The 14759-nt window shown below is 35.6% G+C and overlaps 1 protein-coding gene across 4 annotated transcripts in view; it reads right to left on the reverse strand.

Moving 5' to 3' along the window:
* PAPOLA (poly(A) polymerase alpha) overlaps positions 1-14759 on the reverse strand; it is a 44653-nt gene that overhangs the window by 28169 nt on the left and 1725 nt on the right. For all 4 annotated transcript variants that reach the window (XM_055715294.1, XM_055715293.1, XM_055715295.1 and 1 more), the window contains exons 2-6: positions 7371-7541; positions 6709-6775; positions 5232-5313; positions 4564-4673; positions 2525-2578 (exon numbers count right to left, since the gene is read on the reverse strand). In XM_055715294.1, the coding sequence (XP_055571269.1) occupies positions 2525-2578; positions 4564-4673; positions 5232-5313; positions 6709-6775; positions 7371-7541 (484 nt within the window). The remainder of the gene's footprint in view (positions 1-2524; positions 2579-4563; positions 4674-5231; positions 5314-6708; positions 6776-7370; positions 7542-14759) is intronic.

The following is a 14759-nucleotide window of genomic DNA, read 5'->3' on the forward strand; positions in this document are numbered from 1 at the left end:
TCTACATATTTGATGACAGAAAACAGGAAGCTACAAAAATTCAGCAAGCTACTGAGCAAGTGTACGAACTTATGTAAATTTTGAAATCATGTCAAATTTCTTTGCTATTACTTCTGCAATAATTTATTGTCATAGTTTTTCTAGGTCAAGAACATCTCAGATACTACTCAACACTGAACTAGAATTTTACATTGTCCCACCCACAGCCAAGGACATTACACAGAGCAGAGAAGTCAGTTTGCCTTTCTAGTCTTAGATTAGGCACCAGTCAGTCATGATGAGAGTATCAAGTGCACATCCACAGCTGGTCTGCACAACAAGCCCCCTTCATGAGATGAGACTTTTAATCATGACAAACTAATAAATGCTTCACATACAAGACTATGAAATACCTGGTGGTATTGCACCAATAACAAAACAGGTTTGGTTACATTAAAATTCTCTTGCAGATAAAACAATGCTGAAGGTATCTTAAAATGAAGAACTATTTGTAGGTGCTCAAAACTTAAAACATCTGTTTTAAGCTATGAAGCACTTCTCCAAAAAAAAAAAGTAATTTCTGAAGTATCCAATGGACTTTTGATTTTAAAGTCTTTAATAACTGGTCTTAACAACATTTTGTCCAACAAGCTTCTACTTAAGATAGAAGTGCTACCCTTCAATGTTCAGTGTAAAACAAGTTCAAAATTAACTTCAGCTTGCAGTTCTATTCTGATCTCCAGAAACTCTAGCACCTCTAAAAATTCAAAGTTCATTGACAATAAAAGGATTTTTCAAATCAAGAAATGAATAGCCTGTGCTATATCACATATATACTTTTTCTAGGGGGGAAGGGGGGAGGGAAGAACAAAAGCAGTATCAAGAAGGTTCTTGTTTATTTTAAGCAAGAACATAAAACACATATGAAAAAAATGGTATTGGCAGAAACTTCTGAAGTTTAACTGACAGGATCACCACAAAACTAAAGTCCTCTTCCTCAGTTCTAAGGTTTTCTTTACAGAGGGAATAACTTCTGACACCTCTTGCCTGGATTAGGAAAAGAAATATTAAAGTCTTCTGATGCTCACATACTTGGCACAATCAGAGTCATCAGAGATTGTGGCCTAACAACACCTGTATATATAAAAAGAGTGCTTACGGTAAGTTAGTGTTCCAGACAAAAGAACTCTCATGTACTGCCAACAACATGGGTCAGGTCTTGCTCATAAACCTAAACCATCAGCACCCATCATAAATTACTGTATTAGAGCAAGAAAATACTATCCCTTCAGCAGAGAATCATTTTATTTCCCTATTTAGACTTGCATTTTGAATTTAATTTTAAAAAAAGGAGAGACAACACTGGCTTGAATGTAAACAATTGAGAAAAACATACAAAAACCAGACTAACCAGAGGATGCCTATGGCAAGTTTTAGTATTTGCAATGAATACCTAAGCTATGTGAACAGATTCTCAAGAGAAACGTTCCTAGTGTCAACTGACACAAACGTCAGTGAAACTACAAATAAGTAAAGCTGGATGGATGACAGCAAAGTGTGTGGTTCATTTTCCTGAGACTCAAAAACTGCCAGTACCCTAACAAATGACCATTATAATTGCAAGGCAGAGATTTAACTCAAACTGGGAAAGAAGGAACTGTCCAGTCTTGTGTACAATACTATAGCTCTTCAAATCATGTCATATGTCAAAAAGATTAGCATGGGAACTCTTCCCCCACTGCAGGTACCCTTCTTATACCCACCAGTTACTGGCTGACATAATCCAGCTACACGTCTGTTAAACTTTGTGTATGAACAGTTCCTATGTTTTTGTCTTGTCACTAAGAAAACATGACAGGTTGACTACAAAACAGTCCAAGGAAGATTGTAACAGAGTATCTTTTGAAAGCAGTGTTCCTGTTTTCTCAGCAACTTTTCACAAAATGGTCAATATCAAGTTAAGCCAGTTCATCACTCCAAGGCAGCCGATCGATCCATCAGGCTACAGGCACCCAAGCCACTGTTTTAGTCAAGCGTTTACAGACATCTGAAGAGATGAGGACAAAGGGGATACCCAGTTTGCCTTCCACAATGCCTTTTTGAGAACAGATCAAAGATGGCAAAACTTCCTATAGTATAAGATACTGAAGCAAACATGAATTTAAGGTTTGGACAGTTAACCATTAGCAGCCAAAAAATTACTGAAGCCACATTACTTATGAATTTCTATTAAATGTTAAGTCTTAATAATGCCAATACTGGCACTCTACAGGTCAGTGAGCTCATCAACACCAGTGGGTAGCAGCGCCTAAAGAAAAACAGGAAGGTATTCTACACACAGCTTTTAAGTACATCAAGAAAGACGTGGTTCAGTCTTAAAGGCCTACTTTAAATTACACAACTGAGGACTGTTCTCAAAGACTTGGGTGTGAACTTAGGAGTCACTTTAATAGCATTCATGTTAATAGATACTACAAAAGATATGGAGATCTTGAAAACTGTTTTAATCATGTTCTACCAAAACAAAATAAAATGTGATCTTTACCTCTATTCCATCAAAACAAAGTTTAATAACAGGGACAAAAGCTTCTTCAACAGCCTGGGGGAAAAAAAAATAATAATTTTTCAGTGTAGAGAAGAACATTTACAAGCAATAGCTAGCAGGTCTAAACAATCATGATGAAACGCTATTTATGCAGAGATGATTTTCTGTTTTCAGTTCGATTTTTGTCAGTGATGTCTTTCTCCACCATTGAGAATTTATGCAGTAAGCACTGATCCACCAAGTGCTAGAGCTGTCTAGATGTTAACTAGAACCCAAACGCATACCAACCAGCTCTGATATTACCTCCATGTCCAACTCTTTCTCTCAATACAAGCAGAACATGACCCAGCATCTTTTACTCCTCACAGCATCTCAGTATTTTAAGGTCAGCCTATGGGTATTCTTACTCCAAGAGGTCTCTTCTATTGTTTCTGCAGTGAGTATTTTTATGAGAAATTACAATATGACAACTGTGCACCTATGCAGTCTGACTTCACCTAAACCAGTTGCAAGTCACCAGTCTCCAGAGCTCAAGCATCTTTTCTAAATGTGGTTATTATTAAGGTACTTTGACAAACAACATCCACAACAAAACCACAAAACTTGATGTCTACTATGCAATCAGCTAGGAATACCACCTTCCTGAACTGGCATCTGAACTAAATGCAGATTTGCAGAGCACTTCTTTCACAGAAGCAGAGACTACTGCATACCTCTCAATAAGAAACAGGAACTGCCACAAGCCAAACACTGTTCTAAGAATATTCTAGTTCTTAAGAGGAGGAGACAACACCACTACTTCGTGCACTTAACCTTAGTTAAGGTTACCTTAATGTTACGGGTTGGTAGGATGGATCCTAAGCAAAATCAGAAGCTCACAAATCTCTCAGAGTCACTCACTAGAGCCAACCTAGGTTCCCTAAACACGGGAGAAGTACAAATTTCCTTAGGTCTAGCTGGAATGAAGTGTTATGACACCCTGATCTAAAGGTTATTTGCACCACTGCAGAGCTACACCAAACAGCGTACATTTATCTACCTTGCTGCTAAATGAACTACATTAGCTTGAGTTAGCTACAGTTTACATCAAAGTTAACTGGAAATCTGAAAATCAGAATGCTCACAATTATAGCATGTGGATATAAACATTACTAGAAGTGTTCAGATAATAAAGCATTCAAAACAGTTGTTTCAGTACATACAGTATTACCACCAGATGTTTGCACTACACTGGTAGTTACCAACTACAAGGATGCACAGAGTGGAAGAGTTGCAGTTGTACTTTTTTTATGGGAGCAGGACTAAACTAAACAAAGTTTAAGTTTTGCCAGCCAACTATCTTAATCTAAAAAAGACTTGCAGCAGAAAAAATTTACTCTGAGCCAACAGCGAGAAGATTAAAGCTCCCAGCAGCTGACCTAGTGGGCTTGTCATTTAGGTATGATATCATTCAGGTATAAAAAAATAGAAACAAAATACCGTATACCAGTGTGTCTTCCATTCCTACAAGGGAAATCTTCATGTCAACATACTAAAAATCTTGCACAAGCATCTAACACTGAGACATACTAAAAACAACTTCCATTGAAAATGCACAGTTGACAGCCAATATATAAAGTTTAGTTAATATCAACCACTAACTGTTTCTATAAACATGAAATTATAAAAATAGCAACATAACAGTATGCTTTAAAGTCTTCATTAAGAACACATAAGTTCAGTCCTGATCTTTTTCAAGCTAACCACATTTGCATCTGCCTGCTGCTAGACAGCAAGCAGAAATTTTGCAATACTAACATACATGCTAGGAGATCATTCTGCCATCCAGGTGCTTAAACTACTGTCTCAAGAGGAAACAGTGAAAACTTGGAAGAATCTCTATTTATTTCAGTTATGGTGATAGGTTTTGCTGCAGGTTAACTGAAAATCCACTGCAAGCTTTAACAGTAAAATTATATTTACTTGTTTGATGCATCATCTTTCCCTATTGATTTTTCAGCATCATCAGTTCAGCTAGCTGTATCAGGTAGTTCACATACCCTCAGATCTTTGACTTCTTCTTGTTGTTTCAGTTTTTCATAGAATGATGTGAAAAAATCACTTCTTTCCACATGTCTTGGTGCAACACAGAGGGCATCAATATCAGCACCTGAAATTGTTTATTAACACAAGTTACACTTCACAAGCGTGAAATGCCAGCAATAGCTAGAATTTTTTTTGAAACCGAACAGGAAAATTTAATTTCTCTTCCCATAGAATGACTTTTCTTTGGGAATACTAAGTCAACCCAAATACAAAAAAAAATCGTTAATGGCCATTAAGCATACTGAATACATACATCCTTCTTTCAATTGTGGAAGACTTGTAGTAATATTCAAAGAACAAACCATGAGAATCCAAGTATACAACTTTCTCTATTTTTCAGTATTTTACAACTTTTTTGTTTGTTTCCCAACCCATGACAAAAACGTAATATAGGAACATATTTCTTATTTATAATGAAGACTGGAGATGGCCAACCAAAACAACTAAGAAAAAAATAATTAAATAAACCACAATACCCAAACAAAAAACAAAACCAACCCCAAAATCAAACACATAAAATCCTAACATCACCTCAAAAGTCAGGAATGTTTTGTTATTTAAGTGTGACATTTACAGATACATCACTAGCTCAAACACATGAGTTTTATAATAAAAGTGTTACCTTTTGTATGAACCCCTAATCTATAGGATCCAAATGTAAAAATTTTTCCTCCAACATTTTCTATTACAGACTGTGGAAGATTCTAAATGGAGCAAATAAAATTGGTTATTTTACTTTTCAAAGTTATAACAGCACAAAATTTTAAAACAAACGGAAAAGTATTCCACAAAATTGTTGTTGTTTAAGATGTAGTTACTACTGAAATAATAATCTTAGTATTTACAGAAAACAGAGGTACGTTTGCCACTTGAGAACTATTTGCAACATTTCAACTACATTATACATTACTGCCTCAAACCTGGTAATTGTTCCAGCAGTTCTACACTTCTGGTGCAACAGCTTTAAAATATTACAGACATTAAAAATGTGTTGCTTTATCAGACTGACTTAGAAATCGATGATGGAATCCAATTTAGAACCACAGAATAATACTATTTACAGTGTTTATCAGTGTTTATTAAGTTACTTACAGAGACACCCATACTACATTATTTAAATAAAAGACTGGGTTTGGGAGAGGTATTTCTTTTATGTCAAAACTGTTGAGGAACATCTGTCAAAGTTCCTAGACTTGTACTTTCAAAAAACTCTTGAATCCAAGTACCATGGGCAAAGACAGTTCCCTTTCATAATGGGATGCAATGTTAAAACCTGAAGCCCTACATTCATGGTTACACAACAAAAGATAAAAACAAATTGAAAATTAATTATATGTATATTGAATTAACTTAAGCAGTTTCCACTCTTACACCAGTCAAGATACCATTACTATTCTGTTTTCAAATATAAATATTCAAATGACAGTAGGGTCACCCCTGCATATAATCTTGGTCACATATAAATTCCCATTTCAAAAGAGAAGTGTACAGAAGAAATACAATCCTAAACATACTCCAAGCAAAACAGCTTAAAAAAAAAAAAATTCAGGGATTTACCCCTAAAAAAACCCACTTACAGCTTTACATTTATACAAGTCTATAATCATTCAAAAAAAGGTGTGTGTAGGGGTGGGGAGGACTACAACCTGGCAAAAACACTACTATTATTATTACGAGTCTACAAAAGTAACATCAGAGAGAAAAAGGCCACAGATCATAAAGCTACAAAGAGTCCATTTTAAGATCTAGCACTGCTTCAAAAAGCTAAACGACATAAGTATATAGTTAACATAGTACTATACAAATGTATTTTGACAAGAAGTCAAGCTGTATTTCTACCTAGGGAAAAACAGGAACAATTGAAAATTAATATTACTACCATGACTTTTTCCATTATTTATGAGTTTCCTTCTTTGACACAGTTTTACTTTAAGTGGTAATGCTGCCTGGAAACAAAAGCAGCTATACAAAGGTAGTTTGTTTTTTCAAATTTGATCCCCAAATTAAAGATTCACTCTGTTTAGACTGGGAGTATATTTTGTAATTTTCTTCCTACAGAAGTCTTAGTATGATCAGTTCCATGTAAAATATAACCATACCTTGCTTTCACTGATTTCCCGTATCCACTCCTTTACCAGGTTATTTAATTTTCCCAATATTAGAATCCTATTGATAAAACAGCAGAATCACAGGTCATGAACTCAGATCAAACTAGTATTTTTTAAGACCCTGAACATGATTACACAGTAAGTCAGCTACAGTAACATTGCCGATCTAATTACAGATTTCGTTATATATATACACACTGAAATAAAGCCACTCTTACAACACTCCCACTATTTTTCTCCATTAATTCAAGTGATTTAAGCACAGAAAAAATGCAAGCAAGCCAGCCCTGTATATATTTCAGGTGTATGAATTCTACTCTTCCAAAATACAGCCTCAATTCATAAAACACATGAACCTAAAAATAGTGAGAAAAAAACTCTATAGAAAGCTTAATAAAAAAAAGTATAGGCCACTACAACAAAACAGTTATGAAGGGGAAAAAAAGATATGTAAGCCTGCCATCAAAATTTAAAGATAATTTTTATTCCTTTATGTGTTCTGAGGTATTTCTCTTAAGGTGAGAAAAATCAAGCTTAATATTCCACTAGGCTTTTAAGAAAGCATCTGAAAGAACATAAACATGCTTGGGGTTCAATATTCAACTACATGAACCTCAAAACAGGAGAAAACCACTGCTAGAGTGTTTACTCACCTGCGTTGCAGTTCTTCTTCCTCTTCAAATACACCGTAAGGTTTTAGGGTTTCAATTAATTTCTGGGTAAGCATGCAGTCAGACTCCTTGGGGGCAGCTAAACTGATAGGTGAGGTAATGCCATAATGCTTCTGTAGTTGCTGTGTTTGTGATCCCTGGGTTGTAACGGGACTAATAAAGGCAATTAGATAAAGTTACTGACAGAAACAACACAAAAAATACTAAAATACTTTTTCTCATCAGAGTAGCAGAGAAGAGAGATGTATCAAGAAAATGAAAAGTTAAGCCTCCTGTTAGCACTTTACATCCCAGATCAATCTGTATTAAGGACAACAACAGAATTACCTTGCAGGGTTACAAGTTGCTATGATGCACGACCTTTTACATCAGCTGACTTCACACACTCAAAATGCTCACATAAGTAAGGAGGCTTTAGTATATTTTGAGCCCATCAGCAGCATAACAGTTACTTTTAAGCTGATTTCTGTGCTGGCTAGCATAACAGGACGGTTAGATGAACAGTGCCAGCTCAGTCTATGTTGGCAATATTACATGTCATCTTGCTGCATGAGGGGGGAGAATACCAGGTTTGTGCTAGACTCTGCCTAGCACAAGTACCAAGGATGTAAGCAGTAATCTCTCCAGACCCGTGTTTCCTTAACATGACATTTTACTTTAAGTATTTCTCTAAATAGGGAAGCAAGCCTAAAGTAAACCTAACCTACCACAGTGGGTTAAATGTACAAGGGCCTAGTTCATTAGTAAACTGCTCCATTCCAAGCCCTCATCGCATCCTTGCCTTGCACTTTTCAAGATACACAGACAGGTATGGAGCAAAACCTCAAGTACAAGGATGATATTCTTAAAGTCAATCCCCCATATTTAAATGTTGCAAGAAGGGAGAAGAGACGATACAAAAGAACTTCAGCAGAAACACAACAGCAAAGTTATCATTATGTTGTGAAAACTAACAGCTTTCCTAGATGAGCATTCTGGATGAAAAGCACCTATGCAGTTTTTCATAACAGGCATATATTTGATTGTGACATTCTCATTTAAACACAGCCTTACTTTCAGAACAGTTTGAGCTTTAAGGCTAGTAATTCGAAGTGTTTCAAAACTAAAAACTTGGTCCTGCATAACATACAGCTGTTTGGATTCAGTGATTACTGCATGCTATACCACATAGTTAAAACTTCTTTGAACCGATGCTATCAACAGGCAGCCATTAAAAAAAAATCTTAAATATATTCAGTATTGTAGAATTATATACTAAAGATTTAAGATAGCCAAATTCTAAACTTAAAAACACTTAAATCTTGAACATTATCACAAGTTTAAAAAACAATACACTACTTAAATCTGTATTTAAAAAGATCTAAGTGTTACTTGCAGCATTAAATACTAGTTTTACATTGACACATAGGTAACTTTCCTCTAAGCCACAAGCATTACTCCACCATCTTTGATTTTTCTAAGTGACAAATCATTGTTTTTAAGCATACTGAAAAGCTTTTCTGAAACCAACTTGCAACTTAGTCAACCCTTCAGAGATCTAACAGAAACATTATGATCTCTCATCAAAATACACGTTTCAGAAAATTTAGCTATTGCATCAACAGATGTTCAAAAAGCCTTACCAACAATTAAAGCAATTATGTAGAAGCGTTACATCTGCATTACTTAATTTATACTCATACTATATAAGATTACTCCCTTTCAAAGGTATAAAATAATGTTTTGCTTAATACAAAATGTATAACTAATATTTTTAATTCAGATTATGCATTAGCTTCCCCTCCTGCCCCCCCGAAATTCACTTATTCACTCTACTTGGGCAAAAGTTTTATCGTCAGTTTGGTCTCCTTCAACTTTCAGAGAGATAAAGTCTAAAGAAAAGAGAATCCTCTGTGAAAAAAAAAAAGTGTACAACATTCCCCTGTATATTGCTTCATGTTTAGACATGTTATATACTATTTCTGTAATACAAAACAAGAAACAATTTTTCAGGCTAACTACGTATTCTGGGTGGGAAAGCTACAGAACAATTTCATTTGTATTTACATACTGTTGTCATCATCTCAGGGTTTCATTCTTCATTTCCATCAAGACTAAGTGTTAAAAAGAACATCTTAACTTAAAATTGATGGGAATCAACAAAACTTAATATTTTTCCACAAGTTAAACCCATTTTAGAACTATTTTAAGTACCATAATTTTTGAATGTTTGAAATCAACAGTTCAGTCACAATGCAAAGCAGTCAGAAAACAAAAGGTCTCAATACATAAACATCCTTTGTATATTATGAACATTTTTACTTATACCACAAAGCAAGTAGTTAAATTTGAACTACAATTTCTCCCTTTTTACCAACTATTAATTTGAAAAAAATAATTTGCTTTTTAATTTAAGATTTTACAGTTCATTTTTACAGGTTTTTAAAGCAGTAATATAAAGCAGTCAATATTTTAGTTTTGTGTAACTTAAATGTCCTGATCGTAATTTCCACCCATCCAGAAATAGAAACTTTATTCAACAGTTATTAAGACTTCATTGACAGGACAGGCAAAACACAGCCTGTCAGACACTTACTAGGTTTCAAAAAAAAAAAAAAAAACAACCCACCACTCAATGTCACTCAGGCCCAGATTCTGTGAAGCAGACTCCCAAGCCAGTAACGCTGATGGAACCCCCCGTCTTCTACCTGCTTGTATAAGGGCCACGCTTCACCAATCTGAGAACTAGTACATTAAAAATAATCCTTCACCTTGCTCCCAAAATTATAACACATAAAAGACAACCAAATGTCTGATCACTTCCCATATCTGGTTTACAGCATAATCCTGCCAGTGCCCCGTGCAGGTCTGTCTTCACAGAACACCACATTGACATGACTTCAGCCCCTGCAGGACCATCAGAGCATGGTCACAGGGCACAAAATAAGCTCTGAAATTGTTCACTAAAACAACAGCTTTAAAGAATCTATTGAATCAATCACCTAATATACACCTTTAGGAATTGTTACAGCTACTGCTTGAATATTCATGTATTTTATAAGAATGAAAACAGCACAGGACCTTACCACATTTGTGTTGTGCCTGTGTTTGAAGGTTGAGGAGTTAACAACACTTTCACTGGGATGGTACCTAATGATTCTAAGCACAGCTGCCTTCTAGATTTTACAACCCCAAAAGATACAATGAAGCTTACATTTTAACACGTATTAGTGTTGAAGAGACTATAGGTTATTTCCAGTTAAAACCATTTAAAATGAAGCTCAACTGTTTACACCTGCTATTCTAAAGTTTTTGTAGCATATCAACAGATATCATAAAACTGCCTTTGTAAAGTGGCAGAAAAAATGACATTTGGGAAGAAAGTTAAATCCATTCAAGGATGCAATAAACTAACTAGTGCTAGGCTACCCATGTTCATTCATTTAAATAAGGGCAAGTCACCAAAGTTACTATAAAAACAAACAAGTAAAGGTGTATCCTCTCCCCACCCCTCTATCTACCACAAAGCCAAGAAACTTCAAGTAAAGCATTTGCCAGCTGCTTTTTAAATGAAAAGTTATCACTGAGAAAAACCTTAACATTACATGCTCATTTTTCCAGCTTTAATGTTGCATTTGCATGTAACATTTTAGCCAGCCCTGAGGTTCTAAGCACTTCTTCCTCTTCACTCCCAGTATTCTACCTCAGTTCTACTAGTAATGTTTTTATCATGTTAAGGTTTTAGAATTCTTATCAACAAACAAAATACAGCTGCAATCAGCACCACATTATCTAAACATCATACTCCAGAAATCTGGGATGCTTCACAGAAATAAAAGATAATATGAACAATTGAAATCTTTAAAACACATGCCATAGTATTTAACAAATGGCAACAGTTCTGATTCCCACATAAATTTGAAACTTGTCTCCGATCCACCCTGAAAAAGACCTTAACTACCCAAGATCTAACTCATCTAAATGCATGTTCAGTGCATGCAAAAATCCCTTCCTGCCTTGCTTTTGCTACAAGTCATACAAGCCCTTTCACCTATCACTAAACCTCAGCTGGGGATTAAGTCTGTCCAGACAGGCGTGCACACTAAGGCCAGCAATGGTGAAGTAAGGCAAACCGTGGGCTGTGCACAGTGTCCCAAAACAGTGCCAACAACCCACTGAATGTTAACTTTAAACTTCTGTCAGGACCTCTGGCTCATTCAGTCTTACCTCCAGATACCAAGACAAAAAACACAGCTTAAGGAATCTCAATGACTATCCTCTCTTCTCCATTTGGCTCTACTGATTACCTCAGTAATATTCAGTCTTTCTTATTTACTGTTGTTAGCCACCCAAGTCAGATACTTGAAGCAATAATGGTCATCACATCATCTGGTCGATCAACTGGAGTTAAACTCAAAATTCAAGCTCCAACTGTGATAGATTTCAGAGGAAGTGTTTTGAAGAGTCTCATTTGCTTGTTTCAAAACCTCCTCCAGCAAGGACTGACTGGCAATTTCAGATTAAAGTTTCTGGCTTCATGCTAACACCATCATTCCACACTGAATTTCAGAAATCTAAGCAGGAAATCTTAATGAAATCTGTGCATATCATTTACCAGGGACAGTATGTTTCAAATGGTTAAGACAATCCAGCTGTCCTTCCTGACCAAAAGTTTTAAGGTCTAGCAGAAAATTGCTGGATCATTTAGACCATTAATTAAGTTTTCAACTGTCAGTATGAGATGTTCAAGATTCCCAAAAGAGATATGAACATGGGTATTGGAGCAATGACAGGCAATGGACCTATGGAAAAAGAGACTCACCTATGGCAAAAGAAAAACATTCATACACACTCAGCTAACCTTTGACTCAATCCTGAGTTCTCACTGGCTCTTGCATTTGCACGGAAGAATAGTGAAGGCACAAATGCACACCCATCCACAACATTCTTGCCAACAAGAGTCTCATAAGTTTCTCAAGTTCAAACAAAAGAAATTTCTACTGAAGTCTGCAGGCAGCACTTGAACCACAAATGAGGTTTATAGCTATTCTAGAGACAAAAAACTCCAGATGCAGCAATTTAAGTAATTCAGTAAGGATGGATCAAAAGATATCAGGGAGTATCAAACCAAGAACTAGGAATACCAAGAAGCATTTCACTAAGAGGTGCATTTGTCTCAGCGGTGAGATCTGCTCAGCCCAAAAATAATTAGGTTTCCAAGTTCTGTGCAGTACAACTCCATGATAATGGGTATAAGCTCAGTCTTTTTTGGCATGACATTAGAAGACTGAAAGCTGTTGCAAAACTACATATACTTGCCACCCAGTTCTTCTGTACTGCATCTAACAGTGTAACCCTCAGTACAGATTTTTATATTAATTTCTTCTTGAGTAATAAAGCTATCACTTTAAGGCAACTGTTCGTCTGAAGTAGGTCCTGTGCTTTAAAAGATCAGAAAAAATTTAATTCCTTCCATAACAGTTTATAAAAATCTGAGCACTCCGTGTTCAAAAACATATTTATCGACTCCCAAACAGTACAAGCCATTTTAAATATGCTGCTGTACATCACCTGGCATACAAGTTGACAGACACTAATTAAAAGTCAAAAAAACAATGACTTTGCATATGTCTAAAGCTAAGTTCAGTGAAAGAAAACATACAAAAAGTCTTACTTCAGAAGTGGGAATAAGCTTGACTGTCTACAATAAAGATAAAAAAAAAAAAAGGTATTCCAAAACTCTAATATGGAAGTTACCAATACCAACAATAGTTAAAACTTACAGTGATTATGGCACTTTTAAGTATTCAGATGTATGACTCAATGCACTTCTCCACTTCTGGTTAAAAAACAAACATAAAAAGGCTTTTTCAATGATTTTAGCAGACACAGAAGTTCAGCAAAGATGCTGGAAGTGCAATAATATCTATAGCTTAACAGGAAACAAATTCATGGTCCTGTTTCTCTATTTGGAGGGTCAGAAAGGCCCAGGTTACACAAAAAGACTAGATCATCAATTCACATAAACATAGCTGCTGCTTCACCGAGTCAGTAGCCCTTCCACGTAAAATCTAGCCTTAACTGAAACATATGAACAGCTTAAAGAGCTTCATTTCTCCCTGACTTCTTATGTTTCTGATAAGGCACGGGAACATTCCACATCTAACAGTTCACTAAAATGTAGCTTCATAATAGCAGAAATATCTTTGACCTAATCAGTTCTGAATAATTGAAAATTAAAGAGATATCCCTTATAGGGCTGCTATCTCTTCACACAACACATTAATGAAAATCGTAACAAGAAGTCATGTAAGTTTCCAGGAAAAAAAATCTGGGTTTTTTCAATATTAAAAAGGCTTTTGCAAATGCCATCTATCAGCAGAACAGCAGTTTACTCTTGTAACAGCTGTGTTTGTATATAAATAATTTTCTTGTTTTCATAGTTTTGTACCATACTGCAGAATCAACAGTGCTGTACACCTCTTGAGAACTCTGAACTAACGCTTTTCAAGTAAAGAATGACAACCTCTGGTTGTATGGGAGATCAGCTCTGACTAGGCCTGTCAATTATAACCACCACCCTAAAAAATGAAGTTTAAAGGATGTATTGAAAGGGAAGGAGGGGGGGGGTGCGTGTGTGTGTGTGTATTTTGTTGGTCATCTTGAAAACCTGGCAGTGACATAGGGCTGTTCTAGTCTCACTCAAAAATATTATCATTCAAAAGTATGAAAGCATCAACTGGAAATAATTATACAGGAAAGCATTATACAGAAAAGGAACTTCCTAAGCTCGCCTTTTTCTCTAAACTTGTCAGAGATAGGTATCACTTCATAACTCAAGAATTAACATTAAAAGCATTGCAACTTACTAGCGTTAAAATGTTCACTTTGTATTATTTAGTCAAGACTTAAAAGTCAATCATTCCAAAATCGCAAGTAATGAACAAATGCAGAATCTGAGAAAGCTTTGATTTTCCCAAATAAACCTCCTGTATTAGTGAAGTTGCCAGTAACATTTATACTGAAAATAGCAATCTATTACTGCAAATATAACTATGCAATGTTATTTAAGAGTTTCTAGTTCAAGTACCATAAACACCTACATTAAGAAAAACGACCAAGTCATTCCAAACTTGTCCAAGTTGAAGATCACTATTACTACAACTCACTGAAGTAGCCCAAACTTTCAAATGCTGTTATTAAGCATTTGGAATTTATGTAGTCACAACAAAATAAACTAAGAATAAAAGCAGTCAGAATACGCACCCTCCCATTTTCTGGAGGCCAAAAGCCTAGCCAACTTCAAAGCTGGTTTCTGGTAGTTTTTCACTGCCTTAATGAACATGTGCAAAACTTAACTATAAAGACATCGCAGTCTCACTATACAAGCGT

This window comes from Falco cherrug, chromosome 7, assembly GCF_023634085.1.
Source record: "Falco cherrug isolate bFalChe1 chromosome 7, bFalChe1.pri, whole genome shotgun sequence".
Lineage (NCBI taxonomy): Eukaryota > Metazoa > Chordata > Aves > Falconiformes > Falconidae > Falco > Falco cherrug.